The 14,070-nt window shown below is 47.6% G+C and overlaps 1 protein-coding gene across 1 annotated transcript in view; it reads right to left on the reverse strand.

Annotated features, from left to right (window-relative positions):
* The window catches only part of RLF (RLF zinc finger), a 119,235-nt gene that overhangs the window by 36,374 nt on the left and 68,791 nt on the right, over window positions 1-14,070 (reverse strand). The window contains exon 5 of the mRNA XM_075909195.1: window positions 8,225-8,427. Within this exon, the coding sequence (XP_075765310.1) occupies window positions 8,225-8,427 (203 nt within the window). The remainder of the gene's footprint in view (window positions 1-8,224; window positions 8,428-14,070) is intronic.

The following is a 14,070-nucleotide window of genomic DNA, read 5'->3' on the forward strand; positions in this document are numbered from 1 at the left end:
CCTGACCGAAGGAAGAAAGGAGAGTAACAAAATACACACCCTGGACTTCAGAAAAGCAGACTTTGACTCCCTCAGAGAATTCATGGGCAGGATTCCCTGGGATGCTTACATGAAGGGGGAAGGAGTCCAGGAGAGCTGGCAGTATTTTAAAGAAGCATTATTAAAGGCACAGGAAGAAGCCATCCCCATTCACAGCAAGAGAAGCAAATATGGTAGGTGACCAGATTGGCTTACCAGGGGATGTCCTTGGTGAGCTTAAACACAAAAAGGAAGCTTACAAGAAGGGGAAACGTGGACAGATGACTAGGCATTGGAACTGAAAGTTTTATTCCTTTTATATTTCTTATCTTAAGTTTAGTAATGTAGTAATGTAAGGTAATATGTAATCATATTTAAGATTGTAGTAAGTCAAATCCTTTAGTTAAGTATATCTCTCCTATATTTCCTTGTTTTAAAGTTTAGTAAGTAAAGAGACAGGATCTCATACTGTGTCTGTTAATGAGATTAGAAGAATGTTGATGGCTGAGAGGCCTTAATTGCTTGATTTACAATGCCTCTTTGCTCTGCCCAATGCAGATCTGTGTATCTGCGTAACCTCGAGAGTCCTTGTAATACTGCTTGTGTGTGTGAGAGAAAGGGAACAAATGTATCGAGATAAGGTGCAAAAGTTATATTGCTCAGAACCAGATGGCCCAAGAAGGAGGGTGAGCAAGTGTGGGTGAAGACTAAATGACCTGGCGGCAGAGAAGCCATCTATAACCATCGATGCGTACCCCTACTCATAAGATGATTGGATATTGGCAGATTGACAAGCCTTGAAGCAAGCGGGCACCCCCAAAAGACAATTAATTACAGGATGAGCCTTGGAAAATGTTTTGGGAACAATGACATCAAAAAGAAAACGTTCCAGTCACAAAGTGACAGAGCGGAATCCATGGATTTCAACAGAGAAAAGGATTAGAAAAGCAGGGTGCTTTGCTATGGAACTTTGGGTTCATCTTGCCACTCCAGGAGCATCGGATCGATCGACCAACAGAGCCCAGCTCCCCCTCTGTGTTTGATCTAGCTGGCCACTAGATTGATACAGACTCCGGACTGTAACTATAACATCATCCGGCAAGACTGTGTGTATGTGTATGTTTGTGTGTGAGTGACAGAAAAGCATATACAACTGTTGTATTCTTAGTGAATGCAGCGTACTGCCTTTTCCCCTATAAAAGATCTCGTGTGCTTCATTTAAGCATAACATAAGGAGGAGTATAAATATATTGCTTGAGAATGCAGAGGAGTTATCAGGAACGCGAAAGCGCAATTGGAATTGCAACTGGCAAGGGATGTGAAGAACAACAACAACAAAGATTTCTACAGGCATGTTAGCAATAAGAGGGTGATCAGAGAGGATGTGGGGTCCTTACTGGATGAAGGTGTTAACCTAGTGACAGATGATGTGGGAAAAGCTGAAGTATTCAATGCTTTCTTTGTCTTTGTCTTCACACACAAGTTCAGCTCCCAGACAAATGCACTAGGCAGTATGGGATAGAGGTGGACAGCCCTTGGTGGGGAAAGAACAAGTTAGGTACAATTTAGAAAAGCTAAATGTACACAAATCCATGGGCCCAGATTTAATGCATCCAAGGGTACTGACAGAGTTGGCAAATGTCATTGCAGAGCCTTCAGCCATTATCTTTGAAAACTCATGGAGATTGGGAGAGATTCTGGATGACTGGAAAAAGGCAAATGTAATGCCCATCTTTAAAAAAGGGAAGAAGGACTGTGATGGAGTGGGCCAGACCTGCACTGAACATGGGGGCAGAAAGCCTGCCTATTGGATAGAATACGCCCCTCCCCCGCAGCCCTGCTGGGCATGCTCGCAGTGCAGCCCCGGTACAAAAGGCTGCATAGCTGCTCAGTTGGGGCTGGCCTCTGGAGGGGAAGGAGCTCCTTTCCAGACTCCAGAGCCACAGCTGTTGCAGCTGGACCATTTACCCCTACCACTGTTGTTTCCGGGACGAGCCAGACTGCAACACCGGCTGCGCTATGCAGCTCCCTAGAAGCCATTGCTACCCTGGCCACTGCTGTCTCCCAAGCTACGGCTGCTGACATTGCTGCTGTAGCTGGACCCGCATCCACAGGTGGGACCGCTGTCGGACAGCGTGAGGGGGCAGGAAGCCGTCCCACCACCTTACCATCAGGGCGCCCCTTATCCATCCGGACCAGGGGCTGACTGGTTTTGGCTCACCTGACCCGACCCAAGACTAGAACCCATGACCCAGTCCTTCCCAGGCGAGCGCCCTATCCCCTAGGCCACATGGGAATCCACCCCACCACATTACCGTCAGGGCGCCCCTTATCTCTCCAGCCCCAGGGCCGACCCATTTTGCCCCGGGGCTCGAGGACCCAGCGGGCTGAGCGAGTTTTGGGGAGAACCCCCCACTAAGCCAGTGGCGGAAACCACCCACCACTGATAGGGCCCAGGGATGGGGCCTGGTGCAGAGGGAGGGCCCGGCCCTCCTACCCCCTTCTCCGAGATCCCAGATGACGAGGGTATCCCATAAAAGGACTACGCCGCTGGGTTGAAGGGGGCGGGGCTGGTGACCCTGTCACAAGGACAATCCAGGGATCTACAGACCAGTCAGCCTTACCTCACTCCCCGGAAAAATCATGGAGGGGATCCTCAAGGAATCCATTTTGAAGCACTTCAAAGAGGGGAAGTGATCAGGAATAGTCAACATGGATTAATGAAGGGCAAGTCATTCCTGACCAATCGGATTAGCTTCTATGATGAGGTTTAGTAATGTAGTAATGTAAGGTAATATGTAATCATATTTAAGATTGTAGTAAGTCAAATCCTTTAGTTAAGTATCTCTCTCCTATATTTCCTTGTTTTAAAGTTTAGTAAGTAAAGAGACAGGATCTCATACGTTCTCCCACAATATTTTGCCAGCAAGTTAAGGGAATATGGATTGGATAAATGGACAGTAAGATGGAAAGAAAGTTGAATAGACTGTTGGGTCCAACGGGTAGTGATCAACAGCTCGATGTCAGGTTGGCGGTCAGGTTCTAGCGGAGAGCCCCAAGGATTGGTTCTAGGACCGGTTTTGTTCAACATCTTTATTGACGACGTGGATGAGGGGATGGATTGCACCTTCAGCAAGTTCGCAGACGATACCTAGCTAGGAGGAGAGGCAGATATGCTGGAGGGCAGGGACAGGGCCCAGAGTGACCTTGACAGATTAGAGAGTTGGGCCAAAAGAAACCTGATGAGGTTGAACAAGGACAAATGTAAAGTCCTGCACTTGGGAAGGAAGAATCCCAAGCATTGTTACAGGCTGGGGCCTGAATGGCTCAGTAGCAGTTCTGCAGAAAAGGACCTGGGGATTACAGTGGATGAGTACCTGGATAGGAGTCAACAGTGTGCCCTTGTAGCCAAGAAGGCGAATGGCATATTAGGGTGCAATTGGAGAAGCATTGCCAGCAGATCCGGAGAAGTGATTATTCCCTTTTATTCAGCTCTGGTGAGGCCACATCTAGAGTAGTGTGTCCAGTTCTGGGCCCCCTATAGAAAGGATGTGGACACATTGGAGAGGGTCCAGCGGAGGGCGACCAAAATGATTAAGGGGTCTGGAGCGCATGACCTATGAGGAGAGACTGAGGGATTTGGGTTTGTTTATCTGCAGAAGAGAAGAGTGAGGGGGGATTTGAGAGCAGCCTTCAACTTCCTGAAGGGAGGTTCCAAAGACGACGGAGAAAGGCTGTTCACAGTAGTGATGGCAGAACAAGGAGCAATGGTCTCAAGTTACAGTGGGAGTGGTCTAGGCTGGATATTAGGAAAAACTATTTCAGTAGGAGGGTGGTGAAGCACTGGAATGGGTTACCTAGGGAAGTGGTGGAATCACCATCCCTAGAGGTTTTTAAGTCTGTTTGACAAAGCGTTGGCTGGGTTGATTTAGTTGGGATTGGTCCTGTCTTGGGCAGGGAGCTGGACTTGATGACCTTCTGAGGTCTCTTCCAGCTCTGTGATTCTAATATCTATAAACACTCATATCCCATTGCAAGAGGCTTTGTTTACATTCTCTTTTTGTTGCAGGCACTTAGTCTTATACTTATAGTCACACATGGGAATAATGATCTTCCTGGCCGCGGGGAGCAGTGGTGATGGTGAAAGGAAGGGAACAGAATATTCCCTCTCCAGTCTCTAGAACCCATTGGTCTGAGGTAATGGACCCCCAGGCTTGGCAGAAGGAAAATAAGCAATCCCAGAACTGGAAAGTGGAAGTTGGGAGGCTGTCCTCGGGCATACCCTGGCAGGGCCCATGCGGTTTATTAGAGGGGCCCTGATCCTGATCCGAGGGAAGGCAGGAATGGCACCTATTATTTCTGCCATTTCCATTCTTCTCCCTACAATGAGGGAAATCAGGTCTCGAGCACTGTTGGGCAGGCCTGGGAGGATTTCTACCCCGGAGGGAATGCCTCTCGGGACCTGGGTGTGAATCCCGAGGGACTTCAGGGTAGCCCAGCTGTCTAAGGCCACACACATGCTAATGAGTCTGTTCGGTAAAGAGGGACAGCCTTTTGAAGGGGAAGTCCTGAATGGTGGTCTGGAGTTCATGAGACACTCTAGACCCCTGCAGCCATGAACTGCATTGCAAGACAATTCCTGTGGCCATGGTGCGTGCGGCTGCATCTGTAGCGTCCAGTGCAGCTTGTAAGGCCACCCGGGAGATTATCCTGCCCTCCTCTACGAGGGACCTGAACTCTGAACAGGAGTCCCTTAGGAGTATCTCAGCAAATGTGCCCATAGTCACCCAGGTGTTATACGCGTAGCGGTTCAGCAAAACCTGCTGGTTCATTGAGGAGCTACAGGCCTCCAGAGGCATAGATCTTCCTACCCAGGAGGATCCATGTTTTTGGCCTCGTTTTATGGTTTTGCACCCAGCTGGCCTTGCCCCTCTCTCTGGTTGACCGCTTGGACAACCAGCAACCCTAGGGATGGGTGGGAGAAGAGGTGTTCATTCCCCTCCTGTGACAGAAAGTACCTCTGCATGGCCATTTTATTGATTGGTAGGATGGAGGCCGGGGTCTGCCAGAGGGTTTTCGCAACCTTTGTTACAGTTTTGTTGATGGGCAAGGCCACTCTGGTGTGGATGTCGGATTGGAAGATGTTGACCATCGCATCTGAATCCTTCGACACTGTCAGCCTGAACCCCTAAGCTCTGGGCCAGGCAACGGAGGTGGTTCTGATGAGACCTAGAGTCCATAGCTGGCATGGATAGGTGGGCCCCGCCAAGAACCTGGTCAAGTGAGAAGGGCCTGCAATCATGAGGGGCTGGGCCGCTGATGGGCCCCTCATGATAGCCCAAGCGAGGCTTCCCCCGGAAAGAGAGAGACTGCCCCAACATCAGGGAATGGGTTAGTGGGGTTTCCAATGGGGGATCCCTGAGTCCAGAGTAGGCCAATCCAGGTCCAGAGGAACTCACCCAATGGCCTTGGTGAGAGGCCCAGGGAGTCCAGAAAGACCACTGCACAGGCACTTGTAGGTGAGGAGACCAAGACTGTTGCACTCCTGATACTGGAGCGGGCTGTGGCCAAGGCTAGTGCTAGACTGGGTGCACCAATGTACTGCGGTGCCAGAACTGATGGCGGGAGTAAGATTGGTGTCATGACCTTGATCTAGAGCCCCATAAACACCAAATCGATTCCGCCTCCGAAATAGGTCAAGTACTCAGATGTTGATCAGGGCAGTGCTGTAGCAGTGGCAGTTGGCAAACCCTGCCATGGGGCATGCCGTGCCATTGATTCAGGCTGAGGGGGAGGTGGAGGCATGGCCAAGGGTGGTACCAGACCACTCGGCACCGCATCAGGAGGACATGGCACCTTGGCTGGTGCCAACTCTGATGCAGGCACTTGAGTAGAGTTGGGGGGCAGGGGCGGTGCTGCACCCGGCACCGTTGTCGAGATGGACAGTGCCACAGTAGAGCTGTGGGGCATGGTGCCATCTGACGACCTGCTCTTTAGCCAGGCACTGTGCCAAGTCAGGATGATGTTAATTCAATCAAATCCCTTGCCACCTTGAAAGCGTCCAGAGTGGGGGCTCTGGGAGATCCACCGCTGGACTGAGATCTCTGAGCAAACTAGAGCAGTGCTGACCCAACCACGATGATCTGGGTGCTGAGCTTGTTGGTGCCACATGCCCCACCTGGAGGTGCACAGAGGGCATATGCCTTGAAGGAGACTTTTCCACCACCCAGGACTGAGACCGATGCTGAGATCTGTGCAGTGCCAGGGAAGTGCATAAGTGGCTAGGTGCCTCCCGCACCAAACGGTGCACATTAGGTTTCTGGGAATGCTTACCAGGTAACTGGTTGATGGTCAACCATGGCAGGCTGGAGCAGCCCTGGCTGAGTCCAGACAGCTGCTCTGACTCAAGGTGTGCTGGCTGGCAGTACCAGGCCAGTGGGACTCTGGCCCTGGCTGGGGTGGGTGGGTGAGACTCCAGCCCCAGCAGGCTGGCGGGCCCTTAACTGGTTATACATTATAACTTTAGTTATTTTATCAGTTAACTATTTAAACTGTTATTAGACTAGCTCTGCTACCCCTCTGAAGCTTAACAGAAAAATAATTAAAAAACAACAATGACAGAAGTGGGTTGTGGCCACGAAAGCTCATGATACCATCTACATGTTGTTAGTCTTTAAGGTGCTACTAGACTAATCTGTTGTTTTAAGTTTAAACTGTTATTGACATCCCTAACACGTAGCTGTACATTTATGCAGGACATCTTTCTAAGTAAGCATCTGAAGAAACCATATCCCCTACTCCTGCTAACTTCAGCTCCTTCACCATCTCAGCTCAACTTCTTGTTTCAGAGTAATTGGATCTGTGCAGCTCAGCTGTATAGCTAATGGGAAAGCACTCTAACTGTTTAACAGATGTGCTAACATATAAAACTCCACATTTTCAAATAATGATTTTGTTCTTAACGTCTCCCACCCCACCCCACCCCGCCTCCCACCAAGTATATTGGCATTAAATTAGGGGCTATTCTCGAAGTTCTGAGTTAGTGTCACTTTTCACTTTAAACAATGCAAATTCCTGTCCACTATCCTGCCATTTGCCAATAAATCAAAGATGGATTAAGGAATCTTGCTCACATTTCCTCCCAAAGTCTCATACTCAACACTAAGCATTTAAGTAGTCAGCCCAATAAAAAGCAAAAAGAGGTGGTCATAGTGGCAACAATTTTGCAACCTCGATTACAGTGTTTACCACTAGCGCAGTTGTTACTATCCTGAAAAAGAAACAGACTTTTGATCCAAGTGGTAGGGATGGATCATAAAGGTTCAGACCACTAGACACTACAGGAGTTGCTCATGGCTGCCCAGTAGGGATATTAGATATCATATAACTGAATAGTCATGTAACTGCATCAAATTTTAGCAGTTACACAACTATTCAACAGTCCCCCGGGGCTCTCTAGTAGAGGCAGCAGCATGGGGTGGCATTGCGGGAGCTGGTACGTGAAGGGAGCAGGTTTAAAAATCAGCTCCCCATGGACAGAGGCTGCTCCATGGATGCTGGTGCAGCATCTGTCCACAAGTTTGGGCCCCTCGTGGATAGGAGCTGCTACACAGCAGAACACTGCCTCACTCTGTGCTGCTTCTGATAGAGGAAGCAGTGCCCAGTGGACCGGGGCGGGAATGGAGGCAGAACCAGTTTTTAAACCGGCTCCCCCTGAGCACTGATTTCTGCCTCTCCCCCTCCCGCTGCCTCCATGGGAGTAGAGTGAGTTTAGTCGACAAGATTAACCGATAAACTCAGGCTTATAGGTTAATCTTGTAGTCCTCTACACATTGACATCCCTACTCCCCAGACCTCCTTTTCAAATAGAGTGAAAACTAATGTAGAACAGTCATTTTATTCCTTCACATCAGAAGAATACAACGTCCCAGTGCAGAGGGCAGTTTGAAGGCTAGACTTCAGATTTATACTTCATTTGATGCATATGAGGATTTAGCACACAAGCCTGTTTTGCACTATTTAAAATATGGTTAAGCCGACACTAATAGACCATATATGTATATGTGTAGCAACAACATTAATGTACTTTCATACTACAGCCTGAAATCTTTATATTTCATTTTTCCTTTAACCTTAGCATTAGCCAAAGGTCTTTCAAAAGGCACTTGATAGAAAATTCACAGTAATATGGGCTATGATTACTAACCTCTTTAATAGAGTCTTCATTGGGCAGCATAGAGCACAAACATGTTATGTAGGCTTGATGGAAAGAGGATACATTTGAAATTTCTGAAGACTCCGCACACAATTTTGACAAGAAAGTAGCTTGTGGAATGCAGTTTGACTTCATCAGGTGTTTTATTCGCATCTGCAGGAAGGAAGGTCCTTCTTGTGTAATGAATTTATTTGCTAGGAAAAGAAAAAAAATACACCTTTGAGAATACACCAAATTCACAATTGGAATTTAAATTGCTTCATTGCATTTACACCATGTTGCTTTTGTAGGAAACGGGCTGAGGTCTGGTCCCTGCGTGAATACAAAGTTTGTATCCATCTCTACATCCACATCTGCAATAATGAGCCTCAGATACCCAAGGACAAGAAGTGGATATCCATGGATTTGCAGGACTCTAGATATATGAAACACTTCCTCTAGCAAAAATGGATAGTGATTAAGCAGCATTCTTTTATACAAATCAGCACATTAGCAGCACACCTTTATAGTAATAAAGGAAAGCTATGCTAAAAAAGTAGTGCTAATATGTTGGTAAAGAATGGTAGCCTTTTTAATGCAATAAAGACATCACAGCACAATATTAAGAGTCACTGACAGCAATGGCACTACTCAGATCCTATCTATAGTATTTTTCACATGAATAGAACTAATCAATTCGACCAGGATAACCCAAGTTAAGAATCTAATAATTAGGTTTGTCTATGCTTTATTTTTCCCCAGTACTTTAAGCGGGGTAAGCTTAATATATTTTAATTTCTTCAGCATCTGCCCATGCCTAAAAAACTAAGCATTTCAAACAGTACACTAAACATTACACGTTCATCCAAAAGAAATGCATGCGTGATTAAATGTGTTTAAAATCCAGTTATACTACCAAAACTTTCATTTAATAGAGAACTTCTCTATCTTGAATTGTGGTACTCTTTTTTTTTTTTTTTTTTTTTTAAATAAAGGATCCAGTTAGGCTCCTAATATAGTAAAACCTGTGTTAACCAGAACACCCTAATCCTCGAGCGTGCCGGATATCTAAAAATTCCAGTTATCTGAGGGTCCCCATCAACCTAGGAAAAACCAATAGACAATAGTAGTAAAACACAAGTTTTTAATTTTGGTAGTTTTGTAGTGTGAGGCAGTTGGTCTCACATTTCTATTTTGAGTTAAAGATGATTAGTACTTCTTAAATAAAAAATTGTTAAGCCAATCATGGTAAACCAAGCCAGGCCTGTGCGCCTGAAGATGTGACAGTACTGTGGCTGGGGGCAATGCCAGTTAAAGTTTTCTAGTTAACAGAGTGCCGGAAAACAAAGGTTTCACTGTACTATTATAGTAGGAGTCATAAGGTGGCACTGTAGAATAGTGTTTCTATTTTACAGCACATTAGCAGTGTAGAGTCTGAATAAATGCTGTATTGTTACTAATAAGATCTCTTTTTGGTAAGGAAGCTGTTACAAAAAAGTAACAGAATTTACTCTCTCCTTTAACTATAAAGTCAATTCTTGAGGCAGAGTTAATTCCTGGCAACAAGTCCTTGGATATGTCTATACTGGAGACAGACACTAGCCCTGCTCAAACTGGTGTACTAAAAATAGCAGAGCCTTTGTGGCACAGGCAGGGTCTCATGGTAGCTACTAGGGATATAAACCACAACTCTGTTAACTGGCTAACTGATAAGTGATTATCAGGAACTGGTAACAACCTGCCTTCTCCTTGACCCCCTGCATGCTCTGAATTTAAAACTAGGACTTACAGTGGATGAGAAGCTGGATATGAGAAATTATAGAAGCAGATCTAGAGAAATTATTATTCCCCTTTATTCGGCACTGGTGAGGTCACATCTGGAATATTGCATCCAATTCTGGGGCCCCCACTACAGAAAGTATGTAGATGCATTGGAAAGGGTCCAGTGGAGAGCAATCATAATGATTAGAGGGCTGGAACACATGACCCAGGAGGAGAAGCTGAGGGCTTAGTCAGTCTGCAGAAGAGAAGAGTGAGGGGGATTTGATAGCAGCCTTCAACTACCTGAAGGGAAGTTCCAAAGAGGATGGAGAGAGGCTGTTCTCAGTAGTGACAGGTGGCAGAACAAGGAGCAATGGGAGGAGGTCTAAGTTGGATATTAGGAAAAACTATTTCACTAGGAGGGTGGTGAAGCACTGGAATGGGTTACCTAGAAAGGTGGTGGAATCTCCATCCCTAGAGGTTTTTAAGTCCCAGCTTGACAAAGCCCTGGCTGGGATGATTTAGTTGGGACTGGTCCTGCTTTGGGTCTCTTCCAGCCCTAGGATTCTATGACCAAGTGACTTGCACTTGGGACGGAAGAATCCCAAGCATAGTTACAAGCTGGGGACCAACCAGTTAAGTAGTAGTTCTGCAGAAAAGGACCTGGGGGTTACAGTGGATGAGAAGCTGGATATGAGTCAACAGTGTGTCCTTGTAGCCAAGAAGGATAATGGCATGAACAAGGTTGCATTACAAGGAGCATTGCCAGCAGATCCAGAGATGTCATTATTCTCCTTTATTCGACTTTGGTGAGGCCACATCTGGAGTATTGTGTCCAGTTCTGGGGCCCTCCACTACAAAAAGGATGTGGACGCATTGGAGAGGGTCCAGCGGAGAGCAACCAAAATGATTAGGGGGCTGGAGCATAATGAAGGGAGGTTCCAAAGAGGATGGAGAGAGGCTGTTCTCAGTAGTGACAGATGGCAAAACAAGGAGCAATGGTCTCAAGTTGTGGTGGGAGAGGTCCAGGTTGGATATTAGGAAAAACTATTTCACTAGGAGAGTGGTGAAGCACTGGGATGGGTTACCTAGGGAAGTAGTGGAGTCTCCATCCCGAGAGGTGTTTAAGTCTCGGCTTGACAAAGCCCTGGCCGGGTTGATTTAGTTGGGATTGGTCCTGCCTAGAGCAGGGGGCTGGACTTGATGACCTTCTGAGGTCTCTTCCAGCTCTATGGTTCTATGATTCTGTGACCAGCAGGCTGGTAGTAGCCTACACAGGCAGTAGCATGGGTGGCAGGCAGGAGCTGGTCTGCATGGGGAGAAGATTTTTAAACCAGCTCCCCCTGAACAGGCTCCCACCTGCTACCCTGCACTGCTGCCATCTGATATAGAGGCAGCAGCACAGGGTGGCGGGGGGCTCCCCGGGAATGGGGCTGGGAGCACAGTGGCTGCCAGCCTCACCCTGCACCCTCCCCCAGGAGCACCGAGTAACCACTCAGAACTGTTGTGGTAACACTGGGTATGTCTACACTACCCCGCTAGTTCGAACTAGCGGGGTAATGTAGGCATACCGCACTTGCAAATGAAGCCTGGGATTTGAATTTCCCGGACTTCATTTGCATAAGCGGGGCTCCGCCATTTTTAAATCCCCGCTCGTTCGAACCCTGTGCCACGCGGCTACACGCGGCACGAACTAGGTAGTTCGAACTACCGTTACTCCTGAGGAAGCCTAGTTCGAACTACCTAGTTCGTGCCGTGTGTAGCCGCGCGGCACAGGGTTCGAACGAGCGGGGATTTAAAAATGGTGGAGCCCCGCTTATGCAAATGAAGCCCGGGAAATTCAAATCCCGGGCTTCATTTGCAAGTGCGGTATGCCTACATTACCCCGCTAGTTCAAACTAGCGGGGTAGTGTAGACATACCCACAGTTATTAAAAGAAGGAGTTACACACTTTGTGCAGTAATGGTGGTTCTTCGAGATGTGCCCCCCTGTGGGTGCTCCACTCTGGGTGCTGGTGCATCCAGGACCCTTGTGCCATTGGTGTCCGTTAGGTGTGCGCGTGGCTCAACCCCTCCATTCTTTCTCTACCCATGCTGTTAGAACATGGGGCGCCAAAGCAGAGGAAGGAAGGAGGGTAGTGGAGCACCCATGGGGACACACATCTCTAAGAACCACCGTTACTGCAGAAGGTGAGTAACTCCTTTGAGTGGTGTTCCCGTGGGTGCTCCACTCTGGGTGACTACACAGCTGTTGTCGGCCCGTGGAGGTGGGTTTGGAGCCCTGTATTTGTTACTGTAGTCAGAACTGCTTGTCCCACCGCCATGGATGATGCAATGGAAGAAGAAAGAGCGTAGTGCTGTGCAAATGTATGGTCTGATGACCACATGGCGATGTTACAAATGTCCTGGAGAGGGTCATTGCTGAGGAAGGTGGTAGTGGAAGACATCGCCGTGGTGGAATGCGCTCTGATGGTTCCAGGTAAGTCTTTATCATGGAGTGTATAGTATGCGTAGATACATGAGGAGATCCACTTCGAGATTCTCTGTGATGAGACTGCTTGTCCTTTGGATCGTTCTGCATAGGACAGAAACAGTCTAGGTGATGCTCACCAGGCCCTGGTGCGATCAACATAAAATGCAAGTGCTCTGCGAACGTCGAGGGTGTGTCATGCAGCGTGTACAGGATCAGCGTGCGGTTTAGGAAAAAAGGCAAGTAAATGGATGGGTTCTTTAATGTGGAAGGTACTTTGGGGAGAAATTTCGGGTGGAGTTGAAGTATAACTCTGTCCTTGGTGAACACCGTGTATAGGGGTTCAGCCATCAGTGCAGCGAGTTTGCTCACTCTCCTGCTGGAGGTTATTGCAACCAGAAAGGACACTTTCATCGATAAGTGGGACCAGGAGCAAGTTGCTAGTGGCTCAAAGGGTGGTTTTATCAAGCTCTTGAGTATGTGATTCAGATTCTAGACAGGGACTTGTGGGCAACCGGATGGAAAGGTGTTCTGTAGGCCCTTAAGGAATCTCTTGGCTATCAGATTGGCAAGGAAGGAAGCACCTTGGAAAACTGCTATGGCAGCTGCATGTACTCTGACCGTACAGAGAGCAAGGCCCGATTGTTTAAGGTGCAACAGATATTCCAACAGAAGGGGGAGGGGAGCGGATTCTGGAGATGTCGTATCAAATCGTTTGAACCAGTGGGAGAATCTCTTCCATTTATATAGGTATATTTTCCTGGTAGATTGTCTCCTGCTGTTAATTAGTATTTCCTTCAACCCTTTCTGAAGAGGTGTTTTTGGCATCCTGGAGCCATGAAGGAGCCAGGCGTGGAGGTGAAGTTTGTGCGGTTCTGGATGGAGATTCTTCCCGTGATTTTGGGATAGGAGGTTGTGCTGAGTGGGAAGGCGTATGGGTCTGCAATTGTCATCCTTTGACAGTAAGGGTACCATGTCTGCCTGGACCACGCTGGTTCTATCAGTATCACTTGAGCTTGGTCTGTTCTAATCTTGTTGAGGACCTTGTGAAGAATCGGAAAGGGTGGGAAAGCGTAGAGAGGTGTCCCACCTGATGGAAAAGGCATTCCCCAGGGAGTGCTTTCGTAAGGCTGCCCAGAAGCAATAAAGGTGACACTTGCTGTTGTCCCAGGTGGAAAGGGGGTCTATGTCTGGTTGGCTCCATTGGTGAAAAACTTGATTGAGTGTGTATTTGTCTATTTCCCATTTGTGATGGTTGTGAAACCTGTGACTTAGTGCATCTGCCATGACACTGAGTACCCCTGGAAGGTAAGAGGCCACCGGGGTAACCTGGTGAGTCAGGCACCAATTCCATAATTTGATAGCCTCCGCACAAAGGGATGGGGATTGTGCACCTCCCTGTCAATTGATATAGCACATGCATGTGGTGTTATAGGATAGAAAGTGTTGACACGCATACCGAACCACTCGCAGTTCTAGGAGGTTGATACAGAATGTTTGCTCTGTTAGGATTGTTCCTCAATGGGGCCCCCAACCCATGAGTGATGCATCGGTCATCATTGTAAGTGTGGGGGAAGGTTGTTGGAATAGTACCCTCTCTAGCATATTTTGTCGGTTTGTCCACCACT

This window comes from Pelodiscus sinensis, chromosome 25 (genome assembly GCF_049634645.1).
Source record: "Pelodiscus sinensis isolate JC-2024 chromosome 25, ASM4963464v1, whole genome shotgun sequence".
Classification (NCBI taxonomy): domain Eukaryota; kingdom Metazoa; phylum Chordata; order Testudines; family Trionychidae; genus Pelodiscus; species Pelodiscus sinensis.